Below are 16013 nucleotides of genomic sequence, written 5' to 3'. Positions count from 1 at the left end.
TTTCGGTTTCCTTTGGAAAGGATTCCAAGCAATTCTCAAAATCACATGCCAATCACTGGGACAGTGAAGTGCACGTGTGTGATTTGGAGCCAAAGGAGTACGCGTGTGAGCTGCTGGCAGCTAGGGGGCCTCTCCAGAGTGCCGGAGTCATTCCAGTGTGTCTCCTCTGTGCGAGCCCAGAGTGACATTTTAGGCATATTCCCTTCATTTAGCACAAACAGTTGCTTCTCTCAATCAATATTTATTATGTCTATTCTATTCCCCCCCCCCCCCCCCCCCAGTCCTAGGGCTTGAACTTAGGGCCTGGGCACTGCCTCTGAGCTATTTTGCCGAAGGCTAGCGCTCTACCACGTGAGCCATAGCATCACTTCCAGCTTTTTGGTGGTTTATTAGAGATATGAGTCTCCTGGGCTTTCCTATCAGGTCTGGCTTTGAACCGTGATCCTCAGATCTTAGCCTCTTGAGTAGCTGGGATTACAGGCGTGAGTACTGATGCCCAGTTTAAGTGTCTTTTTTTAAAGAAAGGTATCTCCATCTTTTTTTTATTTCTCAGTTCTTATGTCACATTTTGCCATCTCCAAAATGTGCCTTGTAATTGTAACTCGGAAGTGGCACTCTGGCTCCTGTGGCAGTACCGCGTAGCACTGAATAAAAGGCGCCCAGGGGCAGCGTCCAGGCCAAGAGTTCAAGTCCCAGGACCAGGAAAAAAAAAAAAGAGTTGTAACTAAAAGTCCATGAACATGGAGGGTTTTACTTGTTTATGCTGGGGATGAAACAGGGCCTCACACGGGTGACAGCCAGTGTTTTACCACTAAGCCACACCCAAACCAGGTTTTCTTTTTCTTTTTCTCATTTACAGTATTGTTATTATAGAGGTGATGTACAGAGAGATTACAATTACATGATTCGGGTCATGAGTACATTTTCTTTCTTACAGTGTCTTCTGTTCCCTTATTCTCTCCCAGTCCCTCCCACCTGTCTCCACCCACGAGTTGTACAGTTCCCTTTCATCAATGTCCAGAGAGCTCCGCTGCTGCACCTTTTCATTTTCCCTCTGGCCATGAGAAACCCAACTTTCCTCCCCCACCTTGTGTAGATCTTATTTGCTAGACTATTTGTTTTTGCAGTGCTGGGGCTCCAACCCAGGGCTACACATGCTACACAAGTGCTGTGGTACTTAGCTACATCTCCAGGCCAAACAGGACACATGGTCACGAGTAACAAGAAAGGCGGAGCGTCTCCTAGACGTGAGGGGCTGTGACCTTCACAGTGGACTGGAGGCAACCCAGGGAGGAAGAGGCCTCCCAGTGCAGCGGACTGCTGAGCCGGCGTGGGTCCTGCAGGCGCCTCGGGCTGGCAGGGAAGGGCCAGGCTGTGTCTCTTGCTCCTCAAATCCTGGGATGCTCTGGAGCCCCGTGGTGACCCAGTTTTCTGCCTCTGTCTGAGCAAAATGGGCTCTGATTATAGGAGGTGTGAGGGCTCTAAATGACTGCAAAGCACTTTTCAATCAGACAGAAAATAAGTGAGAAATGCATTTCCGTTAATGCCCCAATTATCCCAGTCCCAACAGGATAAAAAACATGTGCTTTTGCCTGCTCCTGGGATGCGCTGTCAGGGACCCCGCGTGTCTGCCTGTCCTCCTCGTCCAGAGGCCAGGTGCAGGGACACGGTGTCCTTGTGAAGGCTTTGGGTCCACCGACCCCCCCCACACCCCCACCCTAGCCGGGATCAGGATCTGTGCCTGCCGAGCTGAGCCGGGGAGCCTGGGGCTCGGGACCTAGCTCCCCATGCTGTGCCCTGGTGACGGCCCCTCTTCCTTGCCCCACCCGCAGTCCGCTTGGGCCAGGTGGGTTTTCCTCCCACAGGTCTATCGGCCCGGCCCTGCCCCCCGCCCCCCAGCCTTCTGAGCTTCCCCTCCACGCTGCTCTCCTGCGGCCGCAGCCCACCGCCATGCCATCTCGCTACACTTCTGGTACCCCCCTCTGCGTCACCTCTGCATGCCTCCCTCTGGCTGGGCAGTCAGCCCCACCTCTGCCTCTGATGCTGACTCTTATCCTGAGCTCAGTGTGCCCCCTCCCTGTAAGCATTCCAGGGTCCCCCCGTCACCATGGCCTCCACGGATGCCCCTCCTGTGGAAGCCCCCAGAGAAATTACCATCCACAGTTTCTTTTCTTGCCAGTTCTGGGGATTGAACTCAGGGCCTGGGCACTGTCCCTGAGCTTCATCAGCTCAAAGTTAGCACTCTACCACTTGAGCCACAGCACCACTTCTGGCTTTTTCTGTGTATGTGGTACTGAGGAATCGAACCCAGGGCTTCATGCATGCTAGGCGAGCACTCTACCATGGAGCCACCTTCCCAGCCCCATCCACCCACATTGTCTGAATCTCTCTTCCTCTGGCCTCTGCTGGGCTCAGCATGGATGCAGGGGCGTAGGCATCTTGTCTCTGACTACGGAGAGATGCTCCCGAGTCATTAGCCTTTTCATGTTGTTCCACTTTCAGCAGCATTTTTTTTTTTTAACCATCTGGCTTAATCTCCAGTTGAGTGGACTAAAGGAAACAGGAAGGTGGGCAAGCGGCTCCTCATTAAAAATCACAGGAAATACCTGAGATTAATGTGAATAACACAGCTGCAGCCGGGCCAGGCGGAGGCTCCCCACCCGCCTTGCCTTCCCACGAGGCTCTGGGGCAGGTGCGCAGGGCCACCAGGGCAGGGAGCCAGGAGTGGGGGCCGCCTGGGGACAGCTGGGAGAATCCCCCCACCCTAACAGAGGGGTCGCCACACAGCTCCCTCCACCCCCCGCAGGAAGGAGTGGCAGCCATGGGAGCGCGCACCCAGCCAGGGAAGAAGCCTGGATTTCCAGGACATTCCACCTGGCCTTTGCAGCACCCTGGGGCTCTCCCACGGCAGGAGCCAATGGCTCTGGGGGATGCAGGCATTCCTCCAGGGTGCCCCCCTCCCTGGTCCTGAGGGGACACTGGGGTGTGGATGTGAGGGCAGCGTAGCCTCCAGCTCAGTCTAGACAGCAGGTGTCTCCCCCGGCCCCTGCCATGACACCCAGTGCCCCTGCGTTGACATTTCTGTTCAGTTCGAGGGGATTAGACTAATCCAGGGTGGTTAGGCTGCCCCTGGGTTGCGTGGAAACGGAGGCGGCCTGAGGCCCGGGCTGCTCCTCTCCTCCAGCCAGGCAGTATCACACCTGAGGCTTAGGCCGTCTTTTCTGGCAAGACTTGCGTGGCTGATTTGACAGCAAAAGTGCACAATGTGCTTTGAAGAAACCAGATTAATCCCTGGAGAAAACTATGGGAACCCCCCCTCCCCCATGGGATCAGGGCCTAGGAGCAGGGTGCATGCATGTCCAATTACACACTCAACTCACGGATATACACACACTCCCGGGCATGTCCACAGGCACTTTTATAAGGTCTGACTGCAGTGTCTGTTTTCAAAAATCAGCATCTCATTTATTTTAATTGGCTTGGTGATAAAGTAAACAACAACACATATGTGTCTACTTTTAAAGGTGAGAAAAGGGGGCTGGGAAGCACTCTGTTGTTGAGTGCTTGCCTTGCATGCATGAGGCCCTGGGTTCCATTCCTCAGCACCATATAAGCAGATTAAAGCCGGAAGTGGCGCTGTGGCTCAAGTGGTAGAGTGCTAGCCTTGAGCCGAAGAGCTGAGGGACAGCGCCCAGGCCCAGAGTTCAAGCCCCACGACCGACAAAGTAGGAAAAAAAAACTGAGAAAGGTAAAAAACCTTTCATCTTCTGACTCTCAGCAAGCAGCTGGCTGGCTCTGAGTGCTCGAGCAGCCGTCTGCACACACAGCCTCTTTTTCTGCAGACGTGTGACTGTCCTCTGCCCGCTTCATTTCTCACCTGGCAACCTCTTGGCTGGTTTCAGGGCTGACATTCCACACGCACGCACGCAGTTTCCGTGGCTTCTCACTGGTGGGCCTCGTGGTTGAGTTGTTCACCCCCGTGGCACCCGTGACTTTCCACGCAGGGAAAGCGGGGCCAAGTCAGGCTATTGACTGTGGCAGGCCACCGGCCCCGTGTGGCTGTTTCCATAAACTCGTTAACATCAGGCCTGTTTCCCTGGCTGTGCTAGCCACATCCCAGAGCTACCTGGGGATGGGATCTCATGCGGGGTGGGCGGGCCCGCACTGCCCCTAGAAGGCCGTTTTCTATAAGGGACTGGCTCTGCAATATCCCCGCCCCCCCGCCAGTGCTGAAGGAGAGCAGCACTCGTTTCAGAGCAATTGTATGACATGTTGGAATGAACAGGGAGCATCCTGGTATGCCCATTCCATGCTGCTCCCAGCTTATAGTAGGTGCTGTTTGCTGTGGTCCCACATATCCATTTCCCCTGGAGGCCTGGACTCCTGTCACCTTGTGGAGACTGGCTCCTCTCCAGCTCGAGACCCCCCCCCCCCAAGTTCCCTGTCGTGTAAACAGCAGACATTCCTTACCACTGAGGCCCTGCTGGCAGCCTAGATCTCCCTTTCCTCCTTCCTGTCCCTCCGTCCTGTCCTTTCTGGTAAGTCACAACCTCACGCTGCAGGGAGGGAGGGCGGGCAGCACCTCAGGGTTCCCTCTGTGGGGCTCCTGGCCTGTGGCAGGTTCTTGTGGCCATGTGCTGAATGCACTGCTTCTCTGCCCCTCAGCTCGCACAGGATTGTTGTTTACCACCCTGCTTTGGCTTTAATTCACATCTCTACAGGAGATGGGCTTGGGGGTAGATGGAGGGGATAACTTGCCATCATGAGTTACACAGAGCAGCTTTTTGTGGGTTATGACATTGTTTTTCTTTCTTCATAAGGTAGGGAAGGAGCAGAGCAGATACTGGATGTTAGGGAGATTGCAAGCTATTTCTCTGCAAGACAAAGGCTCTATCCCTGGTATAGCCCTGCCAGGCTCTTGGTTCCTGCACCCTTTCAGCCCCTCCTCCTGTTACTTCCCGGGCCCATTCCCAGCTGCAGCCTGTGCCCTTTCCTGCCTCACCCCCCCCCCCCACTTCCACGATCCCCATACCCATATATATATATAGTCAGTCATGGGGCTTGAACTCTGGGCCTCAGCTCTTCAGCTCAAGGCTAGTGCTCTACCACTTGAACCACAGTACCACATCTACCTTTTTCTGCTTATGTGGTACTAAGGAATCGAACCCAGGGCTTCATGCATGCAAGGCAAGCGCTCTACCACTGAGCCACCTTCCCAGCCCCGCCCATATTCATCTTGGGTGTGGAGACTCTCGTTGCCACCGTTTCCCTGGCAGTCCTCTCCCCCCTTGCGTGGCTCTCCATACCTGCCACATCCCTTCCTAGGCTTGAACACCTGTTTGCCAGAGCCCTTCCCCCTCCCAAACTCTAGCACTCAGTGACCCTGCCCCCCCCCCCCCCCCCCCCCCCGTGCGCTGAGGGATGGCCAGATCCCACTTCCTCACCTGCAGTGACGTCCCTGGACCACACCTCATGCCTGATAATCCACAGCGACTTTTAGTTCACTTCTAAGATCTGACAGGTTCCTTTCTGACCATGTGTGCCCCGTGCTCGCCATCCCATCTCTTGAGCCTCCTGGGTCCCTAAGGGGGACTCTCCATCTGTCTGCCCTTTCCTCTGAACTTGGCACACACCGTCCCGCACCTCCAAGCACTCTTCAGGAAGCGGTTGTTTGGAAGTCTGGGAACAAAAGCCCACGTCACTCAGATGGTGCAGTCTTTTATTCTCACGCCGCAACGGGGCTGCAGAGCCCGGTAACTCCCCTCATGTCTCAGGCTCAGCCTCACGTGTGGCCACATGTCTCTCAGGCGGGCAGTGCCCTGTGGAGGCCCTGAGGGCTCCAAACGCTCTCCGAGACAGCAGCGGGGTGGCTTCTCCCTGTCCAGGGCAGGCAGACGTGGGGTCCGGTTCAGTGCAGGCTTCCCCCCTCACAGCCTCCGTGCCTTCCTGGGGCGGCAGCCGTTGTGCGGGGTGGGGGTGTTGTCAGTGATGGAGATCACTTCCAGGCCCCCCATGGTCAGCCCCTTGATGGCAGACTAGAAGTGGGGCAGACAGAATGGTCCGATCCCAGAAATGAGCCAGTGTCCCCAGACAAGAGAAGGGGGGCAGAGGGGGCGCAGTGGCCAGATACCCACAAGCCCGGGCCTACTCTGTTCTCAGGGATGTCTTTTACACATTCACTCCCACACACCATACCCATACCACATGTACACACACACCACATATACCCCCTCCCCCCATTCTTGTAACGTTGGAGACACTGCCCCCTCAGAAATTAAAGGTCATCCCTGCTGGACTCAAGCCCGTGCAGGTCCTGTAGGACCAGCTCCCCAGCCCCTGGGCCTGGCACACAGCAGGACTCAAGGAGAGTCTGGGGAATGATAACAGGGTCCCGTGGTTTGCTTGGAGGGCCCCGCAGGCTACAGAAACGGAAAGAACTTGAACCATGCCACAGAAACCCAGCCCGAGAACAGCCAGCACTTACCCAGCGCCCAGGCCCCAGGCCTTTCACCACAACCCGGACATGGGTCACCCCCTTCACCGTGGCTTTCTGCAGAGAAGCAGCAAGCGTGGTTAATGCCCCAGGAAAAGACACTGCATCCTGATCTCTTGCTACTCGACCAGGGAGGTGGGAATGGCAGGGGCAGAAGTGGCTGAGCTCTTAGCCCAGGCCACACTGCCACCTAGTGGAGATTTTCAAGTGTTGCTCAAGCTTTTCTCAGGCACTGGTGGAATGGCCTGCACTTCAAGCCTGAGCCCAAAACCTACTTAAAAAGTGTCATCAGAAATCACTGAGGGTTGAATCTGCTATGATTACGAAGGCCACTTGTTACAGAAGCAGGGAAGTGCACAGAAATCACTCATCACCCAGCACGCCCAAGCCACTGGTTCTCAACTGGTTCTTGAAAAATGTGGTAAAACTCCAAAGGTCGGGGTCCTCCTCACCCGACCACCAGCGCTGCGGCAGACCACATCACCCCCCCCCCCACTGCGCTTTCAGGGGGCTGTTCCACTCAAAACCAACCACATTTCACCTGCAGCGAGGCTGAGAAAGACAACAGAGCCTTTCTTCACAGGCCTCGAGCTCATCAGAAGGGCTGGCTGAGACCCTCTGGCTTCTGAATGGCTGCGTGAGGGTTCCCCAGGGTCTGCCCGTGGAAGCCATGCTCAGTTCACTTACCGCGGCGGCGGCTATGCCTGCGGTCTGCGCCGCGATGCCGGTGCCCTTCTTGGCATTCCGGAAGCCCTCTGTGCCACAGGAGGTGCGGGCCAGAGGCACGTGAGTGGCAGAGACAACCTGGATCTGTGTGCTGGAAAGAGCAGAGGAGGCTTATCTGTGACTGGCGTTCAGGGAGAGAGCGGACCTAAGCCCTTTGATACCAAGGAAGACACCCACTTAACTCTTGGGTGTTGCTATAACCCATGCTGCTGGAATCCTCAGGAAGGGTCAGAATCAGCTTGAGCCGTGAACTGGACCTAAGAGAGCTCCCCGATCTCTGGGTAGCCAGGCATCCCCAGAAGGGGCTCACTGTGCTCCCGGGGCCTTCCCTGGGGCCAGTGTTTAAATTAGATGTGAAATCCTTGCCTGATGTGTGTCACCCGCCCCCAAGACATTAGATCTTGCACATCAGTTAACTTTTTATTTGTAATACAGGGTTTGAATTCAGAGCCTTACACTGGCTAGGCAGGCCCTCTACCACTTGAACCATACCCAGTCACTTCCAACCTTATTTTTCAGATAGGGCTTGGCATTTTTGCCTGGGTTAAGCTCTTGCCTATGACCCTCCTACCTATACCTTCATAGTTGGGATTATAATCCCGTATCACTAGGCTGGGCTTTTTTTGGTTGAGATGGGGATAGGGGTCCTTGCTAACTTCTCTCCCATTGGCCTTCAAGCCTCTCAAGGTCCATTTCCTAGGAAGCTGGGATTACAGGTATGAGCTATCACGTGGGCCTGGCTCACCAGGTAACACCCCCCCCCCAAAAAAAAAAAAATCAAGCAATGCTTTATATACTGAAAACAGCATATGAACTCCTAGGGACCTGTCACTCAGCTTCCAAATATCAGCTTACACCTGGTTCAGTTTTATCTACGAACCTGTTCCCTTCACCAGTGGGCTGTTTTAAAGCAAATCCGAGATCTAACATTTCAAGGGATGCATCCTGTAGCGCTTCATCTGTCCTGCACATGCCAGTCTGTGACGGGAGCTTCTGCTCATTCTCTAAATCCAGTGATGGGCAGGGTGACCACCCAAGCGGGGGCTGAGCTTCAGCGCCGTCACAGACACAGTGACACGTCTGAGGTTAACGCACAGCTGTGCATCCCAGCCCTGCCCTGCCCTGCCACCTATGCACAGACCACACAAACACAGTCCTGTTACTATAAACTCACCATCTGCACTTAGTTCTAAATGGCAAAGGGCGGTGCAAAGGGACCCAAGGTGAGCACTAGGTGTGGGAGCCTGACTTCAGCAGTAGAATACCTGCTTAGCAAGTCCAATGTCCTGAGTATGACCAAAGGGAAAGATACAAACAATTAAAGGCATAGCTAATGAATCACTTACTTGTAGATTATATTGTCCCTTTCTTCTTAGTATAGCATCAATCTATTTCCCAGCATTCAGTGGGGCCATCTGCCCCTATTCCAGTCCTTGCACCTGGCCCTGACTCTTACCCTACTAAGGGTAGAAGCAGGAGGACCAGCAAACTGCCCCGGTGCTTCCTTTCCCACTTACTTGTTGTAAGATGCTTTAATGTGTGCTATTGGGATCTCTTCAAACTTCTTTCCTGCCCAGCACAGAGGGCTTTCCTGTCCCGCAACTGGAGGATAAATGCTACAATCAGAAAAGACGTGTTAATAGTTCTTTTTTATTAAAAGAATACATATATATAGTTAAGAAACAAATTGAATACTACCTGCAAACCCAGAATGGGAAGTAAGAACCAGCCCCACAGCCCCTCCTGCTCCATAGCCATTTTTCCTTTGCAAACTGAAACTCTGTGGTTACAAGGCTATCAATTATTTTTTTCTGAATTGCTATCTGTGAACAATAAAGGCCTTTTACTGGGGTGATCCCACAGATGCACACTGTGCACGGGAACAAGCTCATCCCCCCTGTTGTATTCCCAGCCCTCCTCTTCCCCACCTGTTCAGTCATCACGCCGTTACCTCTGCAGCAGTCAGACACGGCCCGTGTCCCCACCTTGAACCACACACACCCCAAAACAAAAACCTCTTCCTGCCACCTCTGTAAAGTCTACCTTGTACCTCCTCCAACTCAGGCACCCCCAAACATAACCGGCCTGGTCCAACCTCCTGCAAGACACCTTCACCTTTTATACAGCACGATTTTATTTTATTATTTTTTTTGGGGGGGTCTGGTCATGGGGCCTGAACGCTGTCCCTCAGCTCTTCAGTTCAAGGCTAGCGCTCTACCACTTGAGCCACAGCACCACTTCCGGCTTTTTTCTTTTTGCTTATGTGGTGCTGAGGAATCGAACCCTGGGCCTCATGCATGCGAGGCAAGCGCTCTACCACTGAGCCACCTTCCCAGCCCCCTACAGAACGATTCTAAAGGTGTAGCCAGCGCCTCAACAGCAGCAGCAGCAGCAAACCACTGGGACGTGGCCACGGGGCCCTGGCTGGTTACATCCGTTCACGGAAAAGCGGGGGCCACAGAGGCGCGAGGCAAAGCCCCACATTTCCCTCTTGGCCGGGACGACTGGCCGTGGCGGGCGCTGCGCGGGGAGAGAACGCTACCGGTGCAGGCCGGTTCCCAGGGCCGGGCGCGCACACGCCGGGCCCCGCTCCCCCGTGCGGGGCCCGGGCCTCTCCCCGTCCCCCCCCGCACCCCACGACCTAAGCCCGGCCTCCACGCACTCGGACTCGCGTGAGGCCCCAGGGCGCCGCGGTCAGGGGCCGCCCCCTCCCCGCCCCTGCGGCCCTCACCTGGAGCCGCCGGCGCTCGGGGCCGCCGCGTCCGGCAGGTCCGGGGCGCCCGCGTGCGCGGTGCGGGCCGAGGCCCCGGCTCCCGCCCCGCCGGCCCGCGCCCAGGGGCGCAGCAGCGCGCAGCCCGCCCTCCTCACGGCCTGCATGGCGGAGCTCGCCGCGCCACGAGCGCCCGCGGGGTGGCGGGCGGGGGCTGCCCACGGGGAGGACCCGGCCCGAGCCGCCAGCCGCGGCGTCTCCCCACACACCCCGGCGGCGTGACGCGCCCGCCCGGGGCCCCGCCCCTCCGCGCCTCGCGCCCGCGCGCGTTGCCTTCTGGGAGCGCGCGATTGGCTGAGGCGTCCGCGAGGAGCCGCGGTGCAGCCTGGGGGGGCAAGATGGCGGCGCCCGCGAGGCAGACGCTGGCGGCGGCGCTGAGGGGCTGGCGGCGCCCCCAGGGGCCCCGGGCGGGCGGCCCGGGCGCTCGCGGCCTGGCCCTGCAGGCCGCGGCCTCCCGCAGCGGGTCTCCGTGGCGCCTGCTGGGCGCCGTGTGCCTGCAGCGGCCGCCGCGCATCTCCCAGCCTCTGACCCCGCTGCAGGGGGAGGTGGCGGCGCTTCTGCAGCAGGTAGCGCTGCGCGCCCGGCGCCGGCCGCGACGGGGTCGGGGGCCGTCGGGGTGACGGGGGCGGCGGGGGCGGCGGGGTGACGGGGGCGGCGGGGGCCGTCGGGGTGGCGGGGGTCGTCGGGGTGACGGGGGCGGGCAGTGGGGATGGAGGGGGCCGGGGGTCATCGGGGTGACGGAGGTCGTTGGGGTGATGGGGGTCATCGGGGTGACGGGGGTCGTTGGGGTGACGGGGGCGGCGGGGGCCGTCGGGGTGACGGGGGCGGCGGGGGCCGTCGGGGTGACGGGGGCGGCGGGGGCCGTCGGGGTGATGGGGGTCATCGGGGTGACGGGGGTCGTTGGGGTGACGGGGGCGGGCAGTGGGGATGGAGGGGGCCTGGGGTCGTCGGGGTGACGGGGGTCGTTGAGGTGACAGGGTCGGCTGGGGGCGGCGGGCGGAACCGGGAGCCTTTTCTGTCTAGCGGCTCTGGTTTCTTTCTGTGTTTTTTTTTTTCGTCGAATTCCTGGTTATCTTAAGGGGTAAACTATCTCCCCCTTCCCCGAAATCAGCACTGGAACTAGGTATCAGATGGTTTCACCGATGGTTGGTCCTCTACCACCTAACTATGCTTCCAGCCCCCGGGGATCAAGTACCAACCTGGCAAGAGCGTGGTAACTCTGCTTTTCCTCCCCCTTTAACCTTCCCAGATTGAGATAGAGAGAAGCCTGTATTCAGACCACGAGCTTCGTGCCCTGGATGAAGCCCAGCGACTGGCAAAGAAGAAAGCCGACCTGGACGACGACGACGACGAACAGAATATATTGCTTGTGCAAGATCTGGAAGATATGTGGGAGCAGAAATTTCTCCAGTTCAAACTTGGAACTCGAGAAACAGGTTCGTGATCTTTCTTTCTTTATTTTTTTTTTGTCGGTCGTGGGGCTTGAACTCTGGGCCTGGGTGCTGTTCCTCTCAGCTCTTCAGCTCAAGGTGAGTGCTCTACCACTTGAGCTATAGTGCCACTTCCGGTTTTCTGGTGGTTTTTTGGAGATAGGAGTCTCACGGTCTCTCCTGCCTGGGCTGGCTTTGAACCGAGATCCTCAGATATCAGCCTCCTGAGTAGCTAGGATTACAGGCGTGAGCCACCAGCTCCCGGCTCGTGATCTTTCTTAAAGGCCAGAAAGGAAGAGAAAGTGGGATACTCTGACTTCCAATGGAAGGGCAGTTGTTTAGCTTCTGCCTTGTGTTTCAAATAGCAACTGACTTTTAATAACAAAATAACCTACAGGAAAAGAAGTTCTTTTCCACGTTCCTCACACCTACCCTACTACAGATTTTAAAAGGCGTGTGTTATTTTGATTGTGAGGTAAGGGTGTTTGTGTAAGCTTTCTCTTTCAATTAAACTTTGTGTCATTTGAGTTTCACAGCTCTGCAGTTCATAATGGAGACATTAATTTTTCATTCTGTTCTTCTGTTTCATGGGAAATCGCTTAAAGAAGGCATTTGAATTGTGTTATCTTTGTTTTACACATGAAGACTGAATAACAGAAATGGAAAATACAGATCAGCAATAGTGTAAAATCTAATAAAACAGCTTTTCTTCCTTTCCTCCTTCCTCTTTCCTTCCTCTCTTCCTCCCTTCCTCTTCCTCGATTCCTCTCTCTCTTTCTTTCTCCTTGTGGTGCTGTGGATTGAACCTAGGGACTTTCCCTTGCTAGACAAGTGCTCTAACTTCCTTGTATTCTAATTAGTCTGTATATGGCTTCTTATTCAAGGGTTTAGACTGTTTTGCATAGCAGAAGTTCACCTCTTGGTTTCTTCTTTTAGTTCCCTCAAGAGTTTGAGACTGTACCCTAAAAGAAGTCAGGAATGACAGAGACAGGTTCAGGCTGTAATTTGGCTATAACTTTGAGGGCAAGGACAGTGGCTTTCCTTTAAAGGACAAACTTTAGAACTCAGTGCCTTTGTTCTGCCCGATCACAGTCTCCTGCCTCCTCTCACCCCTTATTCTTTGTAGATGCCGATAAAACAAATGACCGAACCTCCTTGCGCCGGAAGCTAGATAGGAACCTCGTCCTGTTAGTCAGAACGAAGCTTGGGGACCAGGATGTATGGATGTTGCCCCAAGTAGAGTGGCAGCCTGGAGAGACCCTTCGAGGGACGGCTGAGCGGACGCTGGCCACACTGCCAGGTGAGTTCCCGTGAGATCCACTCCCGACCTCAGCCTGGGGGAGAGAGTGGGACGTGAAGCTCAGTGGACACTCGTGTGTAAAAAGGTCCAGGTAAGAATTTTCCTTCGAGCTGGAGAGTGTTTTGTACCACTGAGACTTGTGTTACACTTGAGGCAATGCCCTTGCCATTTCCTCAGCCCGTGACTCTCCTTAGCCTCGCAGCCTTGCTGGCCGCCACTGCTGCCTAGCACTCACTTAGCTGGAAACTTTGGTGTCACTGTTGACCTTGTTCCCAGCATACCTGCCCCTCACAACACAGCAGTGCGCTGCAGGGCTCTGCCATTCTCCGTCACAGAGATGTTGCCAGCTGGGGTTCATCGCAGGATCTGTGTGTTCAGTGCTCAGCCTCCCTCATGCGAAACCTCTCCTGGCCCCAGCCTGAGCTCCCTGTGGAGAGTGGGCAGGGTCTAGCTTGTTCGTAGGCTTTCCTCCTGACATTCCCATGTAGTAAACGTGAAAGGAATAGAAAATAAAAATACAAAAAATAAATACGTAAGGAAAGGGAGCATATATTCCATCCCCATTCCATATATCTAGTGATTTTGCAAACTGGGATTCCTGGAGTTAATGGGTCAGAGGATGTTACATTTTTGATAAATTCTTCCCCACTTGTCCTCTGGCCACAAAATTCAAAACAGCTTTAGGAGTGCCTATTTGCCTAGATCTCTCAGTCGTGTGTGTGTGTGTGTGTGTGTGTGTGTGTGTGTGTGTGTGTGTGTGTGTGTGTGTGTGTGTGTGTGTGTGTGTGTGTGTGTGTGTGTGTGTGTGTGTGTGTGTGTGTGTGTGTGTGTGTTTCTGGGCGCTGTCTCTCAGCTCAAAGCTGGGGCTCTACCACTTGAGCCACAGCACCACTTCCAGCTTTTTCTGTTTATGTGGTGCTGAGGAATCAAACCCAGGGCCTCATGCATGCAAGGCAAGTACTCTACTTCTGAGCCACCTTCCCAGCCCCAGCTGCAAGTACTCTTATCACTTGAGGTCCACTCTCAGCCATTTTGTTTGTATTGTGCTTTTGAGATCTTCTCCTTAGCTATCTTTTCCCTAGTTGGCCTCAAACTCATCCTCCTGCTTCTGACTACTGAGTAGCTGGAATTACAGTCATATACCACCATGCCTGGCTGAAACTGATCATCTTTTTTCATATTTATGGGCTTTATTTATTCTGTGAATTGCCTGTTGAGATCTTTTGTTCATGTTTGTAATAAGCTTTTAAAAAAAAATTGATATTAAAAATATTTTTAAATGAACCGTCTTAGGACATACACTGAAGTCATATCTGAGGTCCCTTCTGTGCGTTTCCTGTTCCCATTGCTTTGCTTTATAGGTAGCAGGTGTCTTCGTTCTTCCTTAACAGACAGAAGTCAGCGGCTCTCACTTGCAGATAGTGCTGACTTGCAGTTGGAAAGCAGTGGTTTTGTGCCCGGGGGTGACTGGCATGTTTGGACGCTGTGCTGGGAAGCATATGGATTGACCTCCCTCCCGAGGATGGTTTCCATCTCATGCTAGAAGCAGCTTCCCAGAGGCCCTTGTGATTTGACGAGCCAGTGCACACGGATGGGTATATCCTTATCTTCCAATTCTGTTCTTTTTTCCCCTCAGAAAACAACATGGAAGCCAAATTCCTAGGAAATGCCCCTTGTGGTCACTACAAGTTCAAGTTCCCCCAGGCAATGCGGACAGAGAGCCAGCTGGGGGCCAAAATTTTCTTCTTCAAAGCTCTGCTACTCAGTGGAGACTTTTCCCAGGTGGAGAAGAAGGGCCACCACGTGTGGGTCAGTAAGGAGGAGCTGGGCGACTACCTGAAGCCACAGTACCTGGCCCAGGTTAGGAGATTCCTTCTGGACCTCTGACGGATGGAGCTGCTCGTGGTGTCAGCCGGATGGGCCACGAGGCCGGGGGCCTTGAGGCACACACGCCTGCCCTGCGCCAGGGAAGCCGAGTTCTGAGAATGAAAGGCGTGCGTCTGTGTGCCCTCCTTCGAGGATCAGGGGCCATCCTCCCATTCCTCTCACTGTGAACGGGGCTCTGCATTGCTTGATAGCCAGTCAGCTGGCCTGTGGGCCTGGGAAAAGAGGGGGAGGGAAGGAGCCCCGCAAAAGGCCTGAGCTCTGGCCCAGGACAACCTTGTTCTGTGGTTTCTCTTACATCCTCCATTTTGTTCTTTTTCTCCTTTCTACTTCTTGTGTTAGTCTACCCTAGGAAATCATGCCCTTCTTTCCTCCCTCTTCTTCCCTCTTCTCCTCCATCTCTCCTTTGTAAAGCATTCTATATTTAAAAAGAAATTAATCATGTCTTACCTGTTTTTAAATAAACCAGTACAGCGTGTCCCCATCTGGCCTGGGCGTTGCTTCTTTGGTGGGCAGTGGCCCCCGTGTAACTGGCGAGTGAGGCTCGGAGTCCGGACAGCTGGGAATGCCATTGGCGCCTGGGAGATGCATCTCTAAAACATGAGATAAGTTGTCGGGACAACTTAAAGACCCTCCTCCTCCTCCAAGGAGGGAAGCGGTCAGAGTTCTGGCCGCACAGTTCCACAGGTCTCGAGTGGTCTGCTGCAAGCCCTTTCCTCTGATGTGTGGTGTTCAGCCTGGTAGGGGAAATGACTTCTGAGTGCCGGTGTGGTCCCATTGGATGCCAGACATGGGAATGCTTCTGATGGACCCTTCTGGGGACAGAGGGGAGGTCCAGACGAAGAGGGAATGTCTGGGTACTTGGGATGCGTTTCTTGAAAGTGCACAGTGTGGGCAGAGGAGAAAGAAGGCTGGGCGTAGGAGTGAGGAGGTTGGGAGCTGCAGTTTGACCTGTTGGTGCAGACTGTGTGTGTGTGAGAGAGAGAGAGAAAAGACCACTCAGCCCCTGTGGTTTACCCTCTCTTCCCATTTGCTCATCCTTTCCCCAGATGACTCCCAGCCTCATTTCCACCTCAGCTGCTGCTTTGGAGAACACGGTGCTGCACTTGAGGATTTGCTTTCCTGACTTAACCCTCATGGTGAGCTGCTGGGCCATGCCAGCACTGGGCAAGTGCTTTCACAGTGAGCACTTCGTAGGGTTACCTAGTCTAATACTTAAAAAAACCTAACTTCAAATAATGTGTAAGTGAATCGGGTTCTCTGAGCACTGGACTGGGAGTCAGAAAACCAGGTTTTGAATTTATGACCTCGCGTAGGTCCTGGCTACTGCTATTGTATCATGGAACAAACCTTTCGAGACCAGGAGGCATGAAAATTCTTTACTCACAAGGCATGTTTTTATGTCATCAG

General features: G+C 54.7%; 2 protein-coding genes across 3 annotated transcripts; one reads left to right on the top strand and one right to left on the bottom strand.

The window, feature by feature from the left end:
- Positions 1 to 5702: 5702 nt before the first annotated feature.
- Positions 5703 to 10208, bottom strand: Mrps11 (mitochondrial ribosomal protein S11). Of its 2 annotated transcripts, none has more exons than XM_070043213.1 (5): positions 9951 to 10208; positions 8737 to 8835; positions 7181 to 7310; positions 6485 to 6550; positions 5703 to 6035 (listed from the first exon to the last, which is right to left on the bottom strand). In XM_070043213.1, the coding sequence occupies exons 1-5, from the start codon at positions 10094 to 10096 to the stop codon at positions 5928 to 5930; spliced, it is 549 nt and encodes a 182-aa protein (XP_069899314.1). In that variant the 5' UTR covers positions 10097 to 10208; the 3' UTR covers positions 5703 to 5927. The 2 variants fall into 2 exon arrangements, with proteins under 2 accessions (XP_069899314.1, XP_069899313.1); XM_070043212.1 differs by having other exon boundaries at positions 5703 to 5877.
- A 118-nt stretch (positions 10209 to 10326) lies between these two features.
- Mrpl46 (mitochondrial ribosomal protein L46) lies at positions 10327 to 15087 on the top strand. Its single transcript, XM_070042744.1, has 4 exons — positions 10327 to 10555; positions 11239 to 11425; positions 12546 to 12719; positions 14356 to 15087. Exons 1-4 carry the CDS (start codon positions 10328 to 10330, stop codon positions 14604 to 14606), a joined length of 840 nt encoding a protein of 279 aa, XP_069898845.1. The 5' UTR covers position 10327; the 3' UTR covers positions 14607 to 15087.
- Positions 15088 to 16013: the final 926 nt, after the last annotated feature.

Source organism: Dipodomys merriami, unplaced genomic scaffold (genome assembly GCF_024711535.1).
Source record: "Dipodomys merriami isolate MVZ:Mamm:240054 unplaced genomic scaffold, mDipMer1.0.p SCAF_33, whole genome shotgun sequence".
Classification (NCBI taxonomy): domain Eukaryota; kingdom Metazoa; phylum Chordata; class Mammalia; order Rodentia; family Heteromyidae; genus Dipodomys; species Dipodomys merriami.
Note: the sequence above shows the minus strand (reverse complement) of the source record. Positions and strands in the feature narration are given on the sequence as shown.

What these genes read in the sequence shown, in the direction of transcription:
- Mrps11 (XM_070043212.1), bottom strand. Translation starts at nt 10,096, where the DNA reads ATGCAGGCCGTGAGGAGGGCGGGCTGCGCGCTGCTGCGCCCCTGGGCG. An exon ending in CAGGCATAGCCGCCGCCGCG is followed by an intron (nt 6,551 to 7,180) that starts GTAAGTGAACTG and finishes GCTTCTCTGCAG; the next exon opens with AAAGCCACGGTGAAGGGGGT. An exon ending in GCCTGGGGCCTGGGCGCTGG is followed by an intron (nt 5,878 to 6,484) that starts GTAAGTGCTGGC and finishes TGCCCTGGACAG; the next exon opens with GGAGAAGCCACCCCGCTGCT.
- Mrpl46 (XM_070042744.1), top strand. Translation starts at nt 10,328, where the DNA reads ATGGCGGCGCCCGCGAGGCAGACGCTGGCGGCGGCGCTGAGGGGCTGG. An exon ending in TGGCGGCGCTTCTGCAGCAG is followed by an intron (nt 10,556 to 11,238) that starts GTAGCGCTGCGC and finishes TAACCTTCCCAG; the next exon opens with ATTGAGATAGAGAGAAGCCT. An exon ending in ACTTGGAACTCGAGAAACAG is followed by an intron (nt 11,426 to 12,545) that starts GTTCGTGATCTT and finishes TATTCTTTGTAG; the next exon opens with ATGCCGATAAAACAAATGAC.